General features: G+C 35.6%; 1 protein-coding gene across 2 annotated transcripts in view; it reads left to right on the forward strand.

The window, feature by feature from the left end:
• The window catches only part of BMS1 (BMS1 ribosome biogenesis factor), a 44,680-nt gene that overhangs the window by 15,059 nt on the left and 14,122 nt on the right, over positions 1–15,499 (forward strand). For both annotated transcript variants that reach the window (XM_024115719.3, XM_024115720.3), the window contains exons 12-13: positions 8–165; positions 5,211–5,292. In XM_024115719.3, coding sequence (XP_023971487.1) covers positions 8–165; positions 5,211–5,292 — 240 coding nt within the window. The remainder of the gene's footprint in view (positions 1–7; positions 166–5,210; positions 5,293–15,499) is intronic.

Consider the following 15,499-nt stretch of genomic DNA (forward strand, 5'->3'; position numbering starts at 1 on the left):
TCTTTAGTGACAGAGGATAATGAAGAAGAAGATGGTGATACCAAGGAAGAGCTCGGAGGGTTGTTTCGTGTCAGCCAGTCTGCCAGCGAGTGTAAGCACAAGGCTGATTCTTTGGACTGCTCCAGATTTCATGTGGAGGTTCCCCATGATTGGGATTTAGAGGAGGTGAGGCTGAATATAAGTAGTGTGTTTGACTTATGAGAAAATTAGGGAATTTTTTTAAAAGATTATGTGATTTCAGTATTGCCTACCTGTTATTTGCTTCTTATTTTTTGGTTTTTTTTTTTAAATCTTCATTGGAGTATAATTGCTTTACAGTGGTGTGTTAGTTTTCAACTCTAAGTTTGAATAGTATTGTTAATCTTTATTTTGAAGCATTGCACATAAGTTTTCATACATTTGAGATACTTTGTGTTTTATAACTAGGAAATACGTAGTGTCCCTGAGTTAACATTTATAATTTCTAAGCAAACAGGAATCCATGACACTGGTAAATTTTCTTCCCCCACTCATCACTCTCTAGTCACACTAGAGAATTCATTCAGTTCTTAAACTTGCCAGGTTTAATCCCATCTTAGACCTCTTGTCTTCTGTTTTCTTTTCTGGAATGTTCTTCTGATGTTTCCAAGGCTGACTTCTTTTGATCATTTGGTTTAGCTGAAATGTCACTCCTCAGGGAGGCCCAATGGCTATCATATTATGTATTTTAATTCACTGGGTAGCACTTGTGCACTTAACGAGATTTTTCTTTTCTTTTCTTTTTTTTTTTTTTTCTGCGGTTTGCGGGCCTCTCACTGTTGTGGCCTCTCCCGTTGCGGAGCACAGGCTCCGGACGCGCAGGCTCAGCGGCCATGGCTCATGGGCCCAGCCGCTCCATGACATGTGGGATCTTCCCGGACCGGGGCATGAACCCGCGTCCCCTGCATCGGCAGGTGGACTCTCAACCACTGCGCCACCAGGGAAGCCCCGAGATTTTTATGTAAGCATTTTTTGGGTAAAATTTAATACAGATTATAGAAAAACACATAAAAGTAATTGTTTAACTTAATGGATTACTAGGTGAGTACCTCTGTAACCACCATGTGTCCATCCTAGTCATAGTCCTCTCCTCTCTGCAGAAGGAATCACGACTCTTATGGTAATCATTTCCTTCTTTTCTTTATAATTTCATCCTCCAAGTGTGTATCAGTGAACACCAAAGTTTAGTTTTACCAGGTTATTTTTGTTTATTTTTCTCTATGCCTTTTAAATCTCTCAATCTACAATATTCCCCTCCACCCATCTCTTTTTTCCTTACCTTTTCACTTGTTTAAGAAACCAAGTATTTGATGTGTAGAGTTTCTCATATTCTGGATTTCCTGGACTCATTGCATCCCTATGTATGATCTGTCAGACTCCACTCTTCTCTGTATTTCCTATAAATTGGTACAGAGCAATACCAATAGAATTGTCTATGGTGATGGGTAAGGAATTGTCTTATGTGGCTACTTGTGGCTATTGAGCACTTTAAATGTGGCTAGTGAGACAGAAGAACTAAAATTTTAATTTTATTTAAGTTTTGTTTAATTTTAATTAGAATTTAAATAACCACATGTTGTAGCTACCCTCTGGACAACGCATCTAGAAGTTTGATTAGATTTGGGTTTGAGGTTTTCGTTTTTTGTTTTCTGGCAAGACTGCTTCCTAGGTGGTGGTGTTTTTTCATTAGGAGGCACATAAAATCGTCTTGTGATGTTAGCTATTGATGCTCAATGCCTAGATCCATTAATTTATTAAGGATGTAAAATGGTGATATTTTTTTTCAAATTTCTCTTGTTAGCTGGAATACTTCTATAAAGAGAAACTTCTCATCTACTATTTGGTTACCCAGTTCCATATAAGCAGTATAAATGCTTGATTATTTTGATCAGTTTTCAGAATGATTCTCCAAAGGTGACTCTTTTTTTTTTAAAGTTTTTTTTTTAACTCATGAATTTAAATATAGTTGATGTGTTTCCTTCCACTGCACTTGTTATCCTTACTGATGATCATATTTATCGCATCTGTGACCAGTGAGAGTCTCTTCAAATTGGCTTCTGAGTCCTTTTGACGTGATCCTAGTGGTCCTTAGATTGCTTCATTGCTGTCTGATATGATAAGGTGTTCCAGTATCATCTTGTACTTTTCTGATGCCAGATTTGGAAACAGCCATAAGAAGTCCTGATTTTTCTTAGTACAAAATGGTATTTCAACATCACAGTCTAGGTCTATGTATACTCATTGCTATGGGTCGGTCATTGTTTCTAGGCCTTTTCAGTGACCAGAGCTAGGAAAATTCATATATACATTTTCAATTCACACTCAGGACTACAGGCTTCTTACTTAATCTCTTTTATCTTATGTTTATATCTCTTGTTTTTCCACTGTAGAATTAGTCCCTGTTTGAACTTGAAGATGATTAAATTAGAAAATTGTGTAATTATATGCTTTATCCCAGTTTTACATAGAAGTGTCAGAATAACATTACACATGTTTCTATTAATATGATTACTAAAAAGTTAAAGGTTTTCCTTTTTTTTTAAAAAAAAATATTTATTTATTTGGCTGTGCGGGGGTCCTAGTTGCGGCACGTGGGATCTTCATTGCTGTGTGCGGTATCTTTTAGTTGCAGCATGCGGGATCTAGTTCCCTGAGCAGGGATCAAACCTGGGCCCCCCTGCATTGGGAGCACGGAGTCTTAACTGCTGGACCACCAGGGAAATCCCCTGAAGTTTTTTTCTTATATGTTCTCCCTTTTGTTTTTTCAAAAGTGGCTACACCATTTTGCATTCCCACCAGCAGTATATATAGCTTTTGAGTCCTCCACATTGGAATAACATCACCAACACTTGTTATTACCTGTTGTTGTTTTTGTTGTTCTTGTTTTTTATTGTTATAACCATTCTAGGAGGTGTGATGTAATATCTCATTGCAGGTTTGATTTTCCTTTACCTGATGGCTAATGACGTTAGACATCTTTTCATGTGCTTGTTTTCCATTTGTATATATTATTTGAAGAAATATCTATTCATACTATTTTCCCATTAAAAAAATTGGGTTATTTGTCTTTTTATCATTGAGTATGTATTCAGGATCCAAGTCCCTTATCAGGTATATGATTTTCAAATATTTTCTCCTATTATGTAGGTTATCTTTTCTGTGCCCTTTGAAGCACGAAGTTTTAAATTTTGATGAAGTCCAATTTCTCTGTATTTTTGTTGTTGTTGGTATCCTATCTAAGAAACCATTGCCAAATCCAAAATCATGAAGATTTACTTCTCTGGTTTGTGTAAGGGTTTTATAGTTTAGCTCTTACATTTAGGTCTTTGATATACTTTGAGTTAATTTTTGTATTTTGTGTGAGATGAGTCCAACTTCATTCTTTTGCATGTGGATATCTAGTTGTCCTAGCACCTGTTGAAAAGTCTGTTCTTTCCCCTATTGCCTTGTCTTGGCACCCTGGGTAAAAATCACTTGACCGTAGATACATGGGTTTATTTATGGACTCTTAATTATATTCCATTGATCTATACATCTGTCCTTATGCTAGTACTATACTATTTTGATTACTATTGTTTTGTAGTACGTTTTGAAATCACGAAGTGTGAATCCCCCAACTTTGTTCTTTTTCAAGATTGTTTTGTCTTTTCTGGATCCCTTCGGTTTTCTATATTTTAGAATCAAAGAATTCTTTGCAGAATCTTCTTTTGCAAAGAAGCCAACTGGGATTCTGATAGGGATTGCACTGACTTGGGTAGTATTGAGACCTTAACAATACCAAGTCTTCTAATCTGTTAACATGGGATGCCTTTCCATTTATTTAGATCTTTTCTTTCAAGAATGTTTTGTAGTTATCAGAGTATAAGCTTTGCACATCTTTTGTTGGATTTATTCCTAGTATTCTTTTTGATGTGATTGTAAAAGGAACTGTTTTCTGAATTTCATTATTGGATATTCATTCCTAGTGTATAGAAATAGTTTACTGTTGTATATTGATCTAGTATCTTGCAATCTTGCTGAAGTCATTTATTCTGATAGTTTTTCAGTAGATTCCTTAGGGTTTTCTATATACAAGATCATACCACCTGTGAATAGAGATAGTTTTTCTTTCTAAACTGGATGCCTTTTATTTTAATTTCTTGCCTAATGGCCCTGACTAGAACGCCTAGTACAATGTTGAATAGAAGTGATGAGAGGAGACATCCTTGTCTTACTCCTGATCTTAAGGGGAAAGCTCTCAGTCTTTCACCATTAAGTGTGATGTTAACTGTGGGTTTTTTTTTATGGATGCCTTTTATCAGATTTAAGAAGTTACCTTCTAAGTTTGTTGAGGGTTTTTATCATGGAGGGTCTATTTTTTAAAATTTATTTGGTCCCTGGTTCCCCTAAGTCAATTGTTAAGCTTCATGAAAGCAAGGATCTTTTGGAACAGTTTGCCATTCAGTGCCTGCAGAGCTTCTTGGCACAGAGTAGATGTTCAGTAAATATTTACTGAGTGATTGTAGGTATGAAGGAATGAGTAAATGAGTAGATTTGCTTTTGCATACATTGTAATCATGCTAGCTTCAAGGCTACTCTTTGAGAGTGAGGTTGTATCTGAAAAATGTGAATCATGATCAAAATGTGATTGAAAGCCAGGACCTATGTGAAGATTTCTTTATATGTGCTTTTGAGTCCTTGGCAGTGAGTGACATGTGCTGTCTTAAGACAGGTTCCCCAGGAAGCAGTCTGAAACAGAGTTGTGTACAAGTTTTAGCCTGTACTTGAGAGGTGCACCCAGCATCCACTACATGTGTGTACTGGATGATCTGGCAGATCTGGGACTGGGAGCCTCATCAATACTCTTTGTACTGTTGGGCTCATACAAGACATTTTGTCTTTGGCAGAGGAATTAAGTTTTCAAACAGCCATGATAAGTCTCGATTAACGAATTAGTAAATATCTGTTTGTTTACTTATGAAGTCACTGGCTGACATTTTCCCTATCCACTGGTTAATGCTATAATATTTATGTTTTTATATCTGTTGTTATACTATCTACACCAAAGTTATTTCATAGGCCCACTTGGAATGAAAATATCCATAGAAGTGTCTTGAAAAGTATTTAAAGGCAAATTGTCACCTACTGTTTCTCAAAGCAGTTATTTATTGAATGATTGGAGCCTGTCAACTAAGCTGACTTTTCTGTATAAGGTTATGAACAGTATCAGAGATTGCTTCGTGACTGGGAAGTGGGAAGAGGATAAAGATGCAGCCAAGATCTTAGCAGAAGATGGTAAGTAAAAGGCTGTATTCTTCAGAGAAGACTTCCTTCTCTATATATTATTTTCTTCCATATCTTTAATAGTCAAGTTGAAAATTTTAGTCAATTGTGAAATGGCTTGGGGAACTGTGACAAGAGTTCTGACAGGAGTAACATTCTAGTTCCTCATTTCATGATGGTCTTATTTTCTCCCTCTGTTTAGTTGAATTATTAGATATGGACATTGAAGAAGAGTGGGAAGCTTTCCATAAATTTTATCATGTATTGTTAAAAATAGTCATTCTTGTTTATGTGCTGTGATTAGATTCAGGTTAAGATTCAGGTTAAGCATTTTTGGCAGGCATGCATAGGTATGTAAAGGCTTCCTAAGAAACATTTTCAGTTTCTTCTATGATCATTGGTCAAATTTGGTTTTCTTGTAGTGGTGGTTGTGGTTTTTGTGTTTATATTTTGACATTTTCATGAGATATTCTTCATAATATTTTCTGACAAGACTTTCAGTAAAATGTTGAATTTATAATAGAATAAAGCACTCATCTGTTATTTGCACTTTCTGATTTCTAACATTGTTCCTTTTTTTTCTTTTTCTTTTTTGTTTTTTAGTTAGATTTGCATGTTCTCTATTTTATTAGATCCTTAACTTTTGGATTTATTTTTCATTCTACTATTTTTCTCATGATTAAAAAATTAACAAGGTTTGATTTTTTTCTTTTTCTTGTATTTGTTAGTTGTGGGATTAGAAAAGGAATTTTTTGGTTTTGTTTTTAAGGAAAGCACTTTTAAAAATTAAGGTATAGCTTAATGTTCAACCTAATATATTTTGACAATTATATACACTTATATCCATCACCCAAAACGAGAATAAGAACATTTCTGTCACACCCTAAATGTCTGTCTGTGTCCTTTGCAGTCAGCACCCACCCCTACCCCAGGCAGCCACTTTTGGATTTCTATCACCATAGATTTGTTTTGCCTGATCTTGGACTTCATACAGATGTAGTCAGGCAGTATGTATTTTTTAGTGTCTGGGTTCTTTCCCTCAACACAATATTTTACTTTTTGATAAATCAACCTTGTTGAGATATGTTTTACATACAATTAAGTATACCTGTTTTAAGAATATTCTTGTTTGGCTAGTTTGGACAGTTGTATATGTTCATGTACTACCATTACAATCAAGAAATAAAGTATTTCCATCACCACAGAAAGAGCCCTCATGCCCCTTTGCAGTCAGTCCCTACTCCCACCATCACAGCAGTCCCAAGGCAACCAATGATCTGCTTTTTCTCACTATAGTTTTGCCTTTTCTAGAATTACATAATAAAAATACTCTCTTTTGTCTGTAGATTCTTTTACTTAGCATACTGTTTTTGAGGTTCATTCATATTATAATTTGTTTCTTCTTATTGCTGAATAAGTATTCTGTTGCATGGATATGCCAGTTGTTTATCCATTTTTCTCTTGATGGCCATTTAGGTTGTTTCCAGTAGTTGACTATTACAATTAAGGCTGCTCTGAACATTCACGTATAGGTCTTTTTTTGTGGAAATTGGTTTTCATTTCTCCTTGGTAATACCTAGGAGTAGAATGGTGGAGCTATGGGGTGGGTAGATGGACACCCAACTTGATAAGAAACTAATAGATTTTTACTCCATTTTTAATGTTAGACTGATGACAGCTCTTAAGCCCCACCTGTTCTGTCCCCCTTTCTGTCCTACATCTGGGCAACCTGATAAAAAAGCCAAAGTGCTCCTCTTTTGGCATCAGGAAGGAGTTCAAACCATATACACTCCAGCTGTCACCAAAGCCCCACCACCTCCTAACCACCAATAGCTCAAGCTATTCTCCTTTCCTGCCTGCTCTCCCAAGCTGTATTTGAACTAGCTTGGGAAGTCTGCCCTACTCTCCCCAAAAAGTCTCATTATGTGAATTATAAATCCTTCCATATCCTCTTGATTCATGTGCGTGTCATTTGTGTCAATATGCAAACCATATTTTGGGTGGGAGGTTCATCCTGTGTCGTGGGTTGATCACAAAGTAAACTGCCCCACAGTTCTTCAGAGGGAACTCCAGCAATGGATGACAATTTCAGTTCACAGCCTAGTGGGTGTGAAATAGTATCTCGTGGTTTTAATTTGTAATTCCCTGATGACTAAGGACGTTGCATATCTTTTCACGTGCGTATTGGCCAATTTAATATCTTCCTTTGTGAGGTATCCATTTAAGTCTTTTGCTTATTTTTTTAAAGTTTATAATAGTTTAGATTTAGAGAAAAATTGTGAATATAGTACAGAGTTCCCACATACCTCACACCCAGTTTGCCTGATGATTATCATCTTACATATGGATGGTACATTTGTCAAAATTAATGAACAGAGCACTAACAAAATCTTGGGTCTCTGCCAATTTGAGCACCTTTCTGTGTGTTGGGGGCCATTTGTATTTCCTTCCATGACTGTCTTTGAATATGCTTTGCCCATTTTCTATTGGGTTATTGTTGATATTTTTTCATACTTATTTATAAGAATTTTTAATATATTAGAGAAATAAGTCTTTTGTGATATGAGGTGCCACATTTAACCCCCTTATTTTAACATTTGTATTTTAACTTTATGATTCTTTCATGTGGAATTTTTTTTTTTTTTAATGAAGTTAGATTTATCAGTTTTGCCTTAAATGACTTTTGGGATTTGTCTTATACTTAAAAAGGTCTTTTGTAAAAAAAAAAAAAAAAAAAAAAAATCTAAAAAAGGAGAAGAAAAATCTTCCATTGTTTTTTCTAGTGCTTCCTGATTTCCTTTTTTTTTTTTTTAACATTTAAATCACTGACTCATCTGCTACTTATTTTAGTGTGAGTTGAGAGGCATAGATAGAGTTTTTCCCAGGTGGCCACCAAGTTGTTTCCAATACTATTTGTTCTTTTCCCAACTGATTAAAATGCTCTTTTTGTCATATTCTTAATTGATAGATATAGGAAAAAGTTTTTGGACTTTTCTAGTTTATGTCATTGATTTCTGTTGGTTCATTCATCATTGCTATGTTTAAAACCCTTATATAGCTTTATAGTATGCTATTAAGACACCAACTATTAAAATTGGTATGACTGGTTCCTATCTCTCCCTGTCTCTGCTAGGTTTTTTAGAATTCTTCTGACTTTTCTCTTACTTATTTTTCCATGGAAACTTAAGAATCATCTTTTCTGTTTCCAAAAGAAAGTGTGGTGGATTTGTGTCTTTTTTAGTAGCCATATTGAGGTTTAATGGATATACAGTAAACTGCACATATTTAAAGTGTACAGTTTGATAAGCTTTGACATGAGTATACAATCACCACAATCAAGATAATGAACATATTTGTCACCCCAAAAGTTTCCTCATGCCACTTGTTATCCCTTCCTTCTGTCCTTTCCCTATTACCAGGTAACCACTCTTCTGCTTTCTGTCACTATGCAAGAGTTTGTGTCCTCTGTAATTTGATATAAATGGAATCATACGGTATGCAGTCTTTTCTAACTTATTGTACTCAGCATAATCATTCTGATATTCATCCATGCTGTTGCATCTTCATTCCTTTTTATTGCTGCGTAGTTAATTTCTTTTTATTGGTGAGTAGTATTCTATTGTATAATGCAATACAGTTTGTTTATCTGTTCACCTTTTGATGGACATTTATGTTATTTCCAGTTTGGGGCTGTTGCAAATAAAGCTACTGTGAACATTCTTCTACAAGTCTTTGTATGAACAACTGCTTTCATTTCTCTTGGGTACATACCTCATAGTGGACTAAATGAATCATATGGTAGATGTAGTTCTAATTTTTTTTAAGAAATAGCCAAATTGTTTTCCTTAGTGGTTGTACCATTTTGCATTGCCACTAGCACTTTATGAGACTTCCAATTGCTCCACATCCTTGCCAGTGCTTGATATGTTGGTCTTTTGAATTTTAGACACTATTTAAGGCTTAGAGTGGTATCTCATTTTATTTTCCTAATAATTAATGATAATGAGCCTTTTTTCACATGCATATTTGCCATCTGTGTTTCTTCAGTGAAGTGTCTGTCAAATCTTTTGCCCATTATTTTACTTTGGTTGTGTGTTATTATTGAAGTTTAATTCTTAATTACTTTTGATACAATCCTTTATCACATGGAATTTGCAATTTTTGCCCATTGTGTAGCAAAGACCATCATACATGATCTGTGAATAAAGACAGTTATACTTCTTTCTGTGCTATCTGGATGACTTATTTTTCTTGTCTTAGTACACTGGCTTAAACTTCCAGTACAATGTTGATTAGAAGTGGTCAAAATAGACTATATACATATTGTAATATTACACCTACTGTTACCAACATTTTACCACTTTGAGTAACATGGAAACTTTTCTTCCATTTAGGCCCTTTTATCTTCCCAGCTTAAAAAGCTTTTTTTTTTATTATTATGTAAGTTACAGATGTACAACATAGTGATCCACACTTTTTACAGGTTATACTCCATTTGTAGTTATTATAAAATATTGGCTATATTCCCTGTGTTGTACGGGGAATATATCCTTGTAGCTTATTTTATACCTAATAGTTTGTACTTCTTAGTTCCCTACCCCTCTGTTAGCCCTCCCCACTTCCCTCTTCCAACTAGTAACCACTAGTTTGTTCTCTGTATCTGTGAGTTTGCTTTTTTTTTGTTATATTTAGTAGTTTGTTGTAGTTTCCCCACTTTTAAATATCATTGGCTTGAATATTAGATAGTGGTATAATTTTTTTGACTATGAAATATGATTTTACAAATTCATAAGAAGATGGATAGTCTGTTCTGTGTATCCATATTTCTGTTCTTTTTTTCTTTTTTCTTTTGTTCTTTTTTTTCTGATGGTCTCAGGTTTCTCCTTTTATAATTTCCTTTCTGCTTAAGAACTTCCTTTAGCCATTTTTTAAGGGTAAGTATGGTGGCTACAAATTCCTGTAGTTTTCCTTCATCTGAGAATGTCTGTTTCTTTCTTCATTTCTAAAGAATAGATACATAGGCTGTCATTTTACTTGGTGTGCCCCTACAGGTAATCTGTCATTTCTTTCTGGCTGCTTTCAGATATTTTTTATTTGTTTTTAGTTTTCAGAAGTTTGATTGGTGTGAATTTTTTGGGGTTTACTCTGTTTGAGATTAACTCATCTTCTTGAATCTGTAAGTTTGTGTCTTTCAACAGATTTAGGAATCTGCAGTCATTATTTCTTTCAGCTCCAGACTCCTTGTAAGACTCTGATACAGATGTTGGGATTTTTTTGTTTCTGTCCCACAGGTCTTTGAGGAGCACTTCATTTGTTTTTAGGCTTTCTCTATGTTGTTCAGACTGAATGAATTTTATTATGTGGCCTCAAGTTCTCTGAGTCCATCCTCTTTCATCTCTACTCTTACTATTGAGCCCACGTAGCCAGTTTTTAAATTTCTGTTACTGTATTTTTCAGTTCTATAATTTCCATTTTGTTCTTCAATTTCTTGTTGAGGTTTTCAATTTTTTGGTTGTTGCTGTAAGATTTATAGTTGCTTGTTGAAGTTTTTTTTTTTTTTGCTTTTATAATTTTATTTATAATGGCTGCTTCAAGGTACAAGTCAGATAGTTCCAACATCTGATTCATTTCAGTGTTGTTTTCAGTTGTCTTTTCACATTCAAATGATGATTTTCTTGGTTCTGGGTATGACAGGTGATTTTCTATTGTAGCCACACATTTTGTTTGGAGACCCTGGGTCCTATGTAATTTTTAAATTTTAGCAGGCGATCATCCTGTTTAGGTTTAATGTGCAGGCCCTGGTCTACTTCATGGGCTGTGGTTCCAATGACAATTTAATTTCAGAGTCTTTGTGGTACTGTTTTGCTCTACTTGGTTTATCTGGTGCTACTCGTTCCTGCTGGTGCTACTGGTTCCTGCTGGTACTACCTGGGGGGAACAGAGGAGCTTCCCTAGGCTGGGCCACCTAGTGTGGCTAGTTTGGGGAAAGTTGTTTTGGCCTCTGGGGCCAGTTTGCTTGTTCTGGGGGCATCTCCTTTGCTTGGTCCTGCCTGGACGCATATTGTTTTTAAGGTGGAAGAGGAGAGTCTCATGCCTGGTGGAATCCCTCCTTGCTTATAACCCTTGGGCACCTGGTACATCTTGGTGGAGGAAAGGAGATTCAAGCTCTTTGGGAAGGCTAGCACTTTCCTTCATCACTTACTGTCAGTGGGATACCCAGTTTACCTGGATTGCTGGTGAGATCTGGTTCAATCTGAAGGAAGAATGAGCCTATCTCATTCTGTGGCTGCCTTCTGTTGCCACTTGTGGATTGGGAAATGGTGGCCCTAAGTTGCCTTACTGTGGGTTGTGGTATAGTGAGACATAGGCCACTATGTCATTCTTGTGGTCCTGGGGACGCTCACCAGCCCATCTTTGTCTTTCCACCTTTCAGAGTTCTCCTTTGGTTGTCTCTTGTGCTCTTGCATAATTTCTGGAGTTGATGGTTATACACAGTCAGGAGGAACAGAGGAGATATGTCTACACTATCTTTTCCAGACTGGAAATCCTTGGTGGTATTTTCATTGTAACTATGTAAAAGAGAGAATTAGAGTCTTCATGATATTGAGTCTTCCTTTCTAAACACATGGTGGTTTTACTTGTTCAGTAGAAAACATTAATAATACCTCCTTCATTGAGTCATGATGAAGAATATAGTTAAGGCATGTAAAACACTTAGAGCAGCACCTGGTATGTGAAGCACTTAAAAGCATTAGCTAAGGTTATTTCATGTGTCCTTTATTTTATTTTATTTTTTTATTGGAGTAAAATTGCTTTACAGTGTTTTGTTAGCTTCTGCTGTACAGTGAAGTGAATCAGCTATATGTATACCTATATGCCCCCCCTCTTGGCCTCCCACCCTCTGCCATCCCATCCATCTAGGTTGTCACAGAACACCAAGCTGAGCTCCCTGTGTTATACCGCAGGTTCCCAGTAGCTATCTGTTTTACACATGGTAGTGTAATTATGTCAAACCTAATCTCCCAATTCGTCCCACCCTCCCCTTCCCCCAATGTGTCCACATGTCTGTTCTCTATGTCTACGTCTTTACTCCTGCCCTACAAATAGGTTCATCTGTACCCTTTTTCTAGATTCCACATATATGTGTTAATATATGATATTTGTTTTTCTCTTTCTGGCTTATTTCACTCTATATGACAGACTGTAGGTCCATCCACATCTCTACAAATGACCCAATTTCATTCCTTTTTATGGCTGAGTAATATTCCATTGTATATATGTACCACATCTTCTTTATCTATTCATCTATCGTTGGACATTTAGGTTGTTTCCATGTCCTGGCTATTGGAAGTAGTGCTGCAGTGAACATTGGGATACATATGTCCTTTTGAATTATGGTTTTCTCAGGCTATATGCCCAGTAGTGGGATTGCTGGGTCATATAGTAGTTCTATTTCTAGTTTTTTAAGGAACCTCCATACTGTTCTCCATAGTGGCTGTATCAATTTACATTCCCACAAACAATGCAATAGGGTCCCCTTTTCTCCACACCCTCTCCAGCATTTATTGTTTGTAGACTTTTTGATGATGGCCATTCTGACTGGTGTGAAGTGATATACCTCATTTTAGTTTTGATTTGCATTGATGCTGAGCAGCTTTTCATGTGCCTCTTGGCCATCTGTATGTCTTCTTTGGTGAAATGTCTATTTAGGTCTTCTGCCCATTTTTAATTGGGTTGTTTTGATATTGAGCTCCATGAGCTGTTTGTATATTTTGGAGATTAATCCTTTGTTGCTTCACTTGCAAATATTTTCTCCCATTCTGAGGGTTGTCTTTTCATCTTGTTTACGGTTTCCTTTGCTGTGCAAAAGCTTTTAAGTTTCATTAGGCTGCATTTGTTTATTTTTGTTTTTATTTTCATTACTTTAGGAGGTAGGTCAAAAAAGAACTTGTTGTGGTTTATGTCAGAGAGTGTTTTTCCTGTTTTCCTCTAGGAGTTTGTGGTGTCTGGTCTTACATTTAGGTCTTTAATCCATTTGGAGTTTATTTTTGTGTATGGTGTTAGGTAGTGTTCTAATTTCATTCTTTTACATGTAGCTGTCCACTTTTCCTAGCATCACTTATTAAAGAGGCTGTCTTTTCTCTCTTGTATGTTTTTGCCTACTTTGTCATAAATTAGGTGACTATTGTGTGTGGGTTTATCTCTGTGCTTTCTATCCTGTACCATTGATCTATATTTCTGTTTTTGTGCCAGTACCATACTGTCTTGATGAGTGTAGCTTTGTAGTATAGTGTGAAGTCAGGGAACCTGATTCCCCCAGCTCCGTTTTTCTTTCTCAACATTGCTGTGGCTATTTGGAGTCTTTTGTGTTTCCATACGAATTGTAAAATTTTTTGTTCTAATTCTGTGAAGAATGCCATTGGTAGTTTGGTAGGGATTGCATTGAATTTGTAGATTGCTTTGGGCAGTATAGTCATTTTCACAATGTTGATTCTTCCAATCCAAGAACATGGTATATTTCTCCATCTGTTTATGTCATCTTTGATTTCTTTCATCAGTGTTTTATAGTTTTCTGAGTACAAGTCTTTCATCTCTTTAGGTAGGTTTATTCCTAGGTATTTTATTCTTTTTGTTGCAGTGGTAAATGGGAGTGTTTCCTTAATTTCTCTTTCTGATTTTTCACTGTTAGTGTATTGGAATGCCAGACATTTCTGTGCATTAATTTTGTATCCTGCAACCTTACTAAATTCATTGATCAGTTCTATTAGTTTTCTGGTGGCATCTTTAGGATTTTCTATATATAATATCATGTCATCTGCAAACAGTGACAGTTTTACTTCCTCTTTTCCAATTTGTATTCCTTTTATTTCTTTCTCTTCTGATTGCTGTGGCTAGGAGTTCCAAAACTATGTTGAATAAGAGTGGCGAGAGTGGACATCCTTGCCTTGTATGGTGTATGATCCTTTTAATGTATTCTTGGATTCTGTTTGCTAGTATTTTGTTTAGGATTTTTACATCTGTATTCATCAGTGATATTGGTCTGTAATTTTCTTTTTTTGTGATATCTTTGTCTGGTTTTGGTATCAGGGTGATGATGGTTTCATAGATCGAATTTGGGAGTATTCCTCCCTCTGCAATTTTTTGGAAGAGGTTGAGAAGGATGGCTGTTAGCTGTTCTCTAAATGTTTGATAGAATTCACCTGTGAAGCCATCTGGTCCTGGACTTTGGTTTGTTGGGAGATTTTTAATTACAGTTTTAATTTCATTACTTGTGATAGGTCTGTTTATGTTTTCTAATTCTTCCTGGTTCAGTCTTGGTAAATTGTACCTTTCCAATAATTTGTACATTTCTTTGTGGTTGTCCATTTTATTGGGTTATAGTTGTTTGTAGTAGTCTCTTAAAATCCTTTGTATTTCTGCAAAGTCAGTTGTGATTTCTTCTTTTTCATTTCTAATTTTGTTGATTTGTGTCCTCTCCCTTTTTTTCTTGATGAGTCTGGCTAAAGGTTTATCAATTTTGTTTATCTTCTCAAAGAACCACTAGTTCCTTTAGATGTAAGGTTAGATAGTTTATTTGAGATTTTCCTTGTTTTTTGAGGTAGGATTGTATTGCTATAAATTTCCATCTTAGAACTGCTTTTGCTGCATCCCATAGGTTTTGTGTCTTCGTGTTTTTGTTGTCATTTGTTTCTGTGTATTTTTTCTATTTCTTTGATTTCTTCAGCGATCTCTTGGTCATGTAGTAGTGCACTGTTTAGCGTCCATGTATTTGTTTTTTACATGTTTTTTCCTTTAATTGATTTCCAGTCTCATAACACTGTGGTCAGAAAAGATGCTTGGTACGATTTCAATTTTCTTAAATTTTCTGAGGCTTGATTTGTGACCCAAGGTGTGATCTAGCCGGGAAAATGTTCCATGTGTACTTGAGAAAAAAGTCTATTCTGCCAATTTCAGGTGTACTGTCCTATAGATATCAATTAAATCTATCTAGTGTAGTCTAGTGTAGTCTATCTAGTGTATTTTGTCATGCTTGTGTTTCCTTACTTATTTTCTTTTTTGATGAACTGTCCATTGGTGTAAGTGGGGTGTTAAAGTCCCCTACTATTATTGTGTTAATTGATAATCAAAATTATCGATTTCCCCTTTTATGGTTGATAGCATTTGCCTTATGTATTGAGGTGCTTCTGTGTTGGGTGCATAAATATTTATAATTGTTATA

The sequence above is a fragment of the Physeter macrocephalus genome, chromosome 20, assembly GCF_002837175.3.
Source record: "Physeter macrocephalus isolate SW-GA chromosome 20, ASM283717v5, whole genome shotgun sequence".
In the NCBI taxonomy this organism is placed as follows: domain Eukaryota; kingdom Metazoa; phylum Chordata; class Mammalia; order Artiodactyla; family Physeteridae; genus Physeter; species Physeter macrocephalus.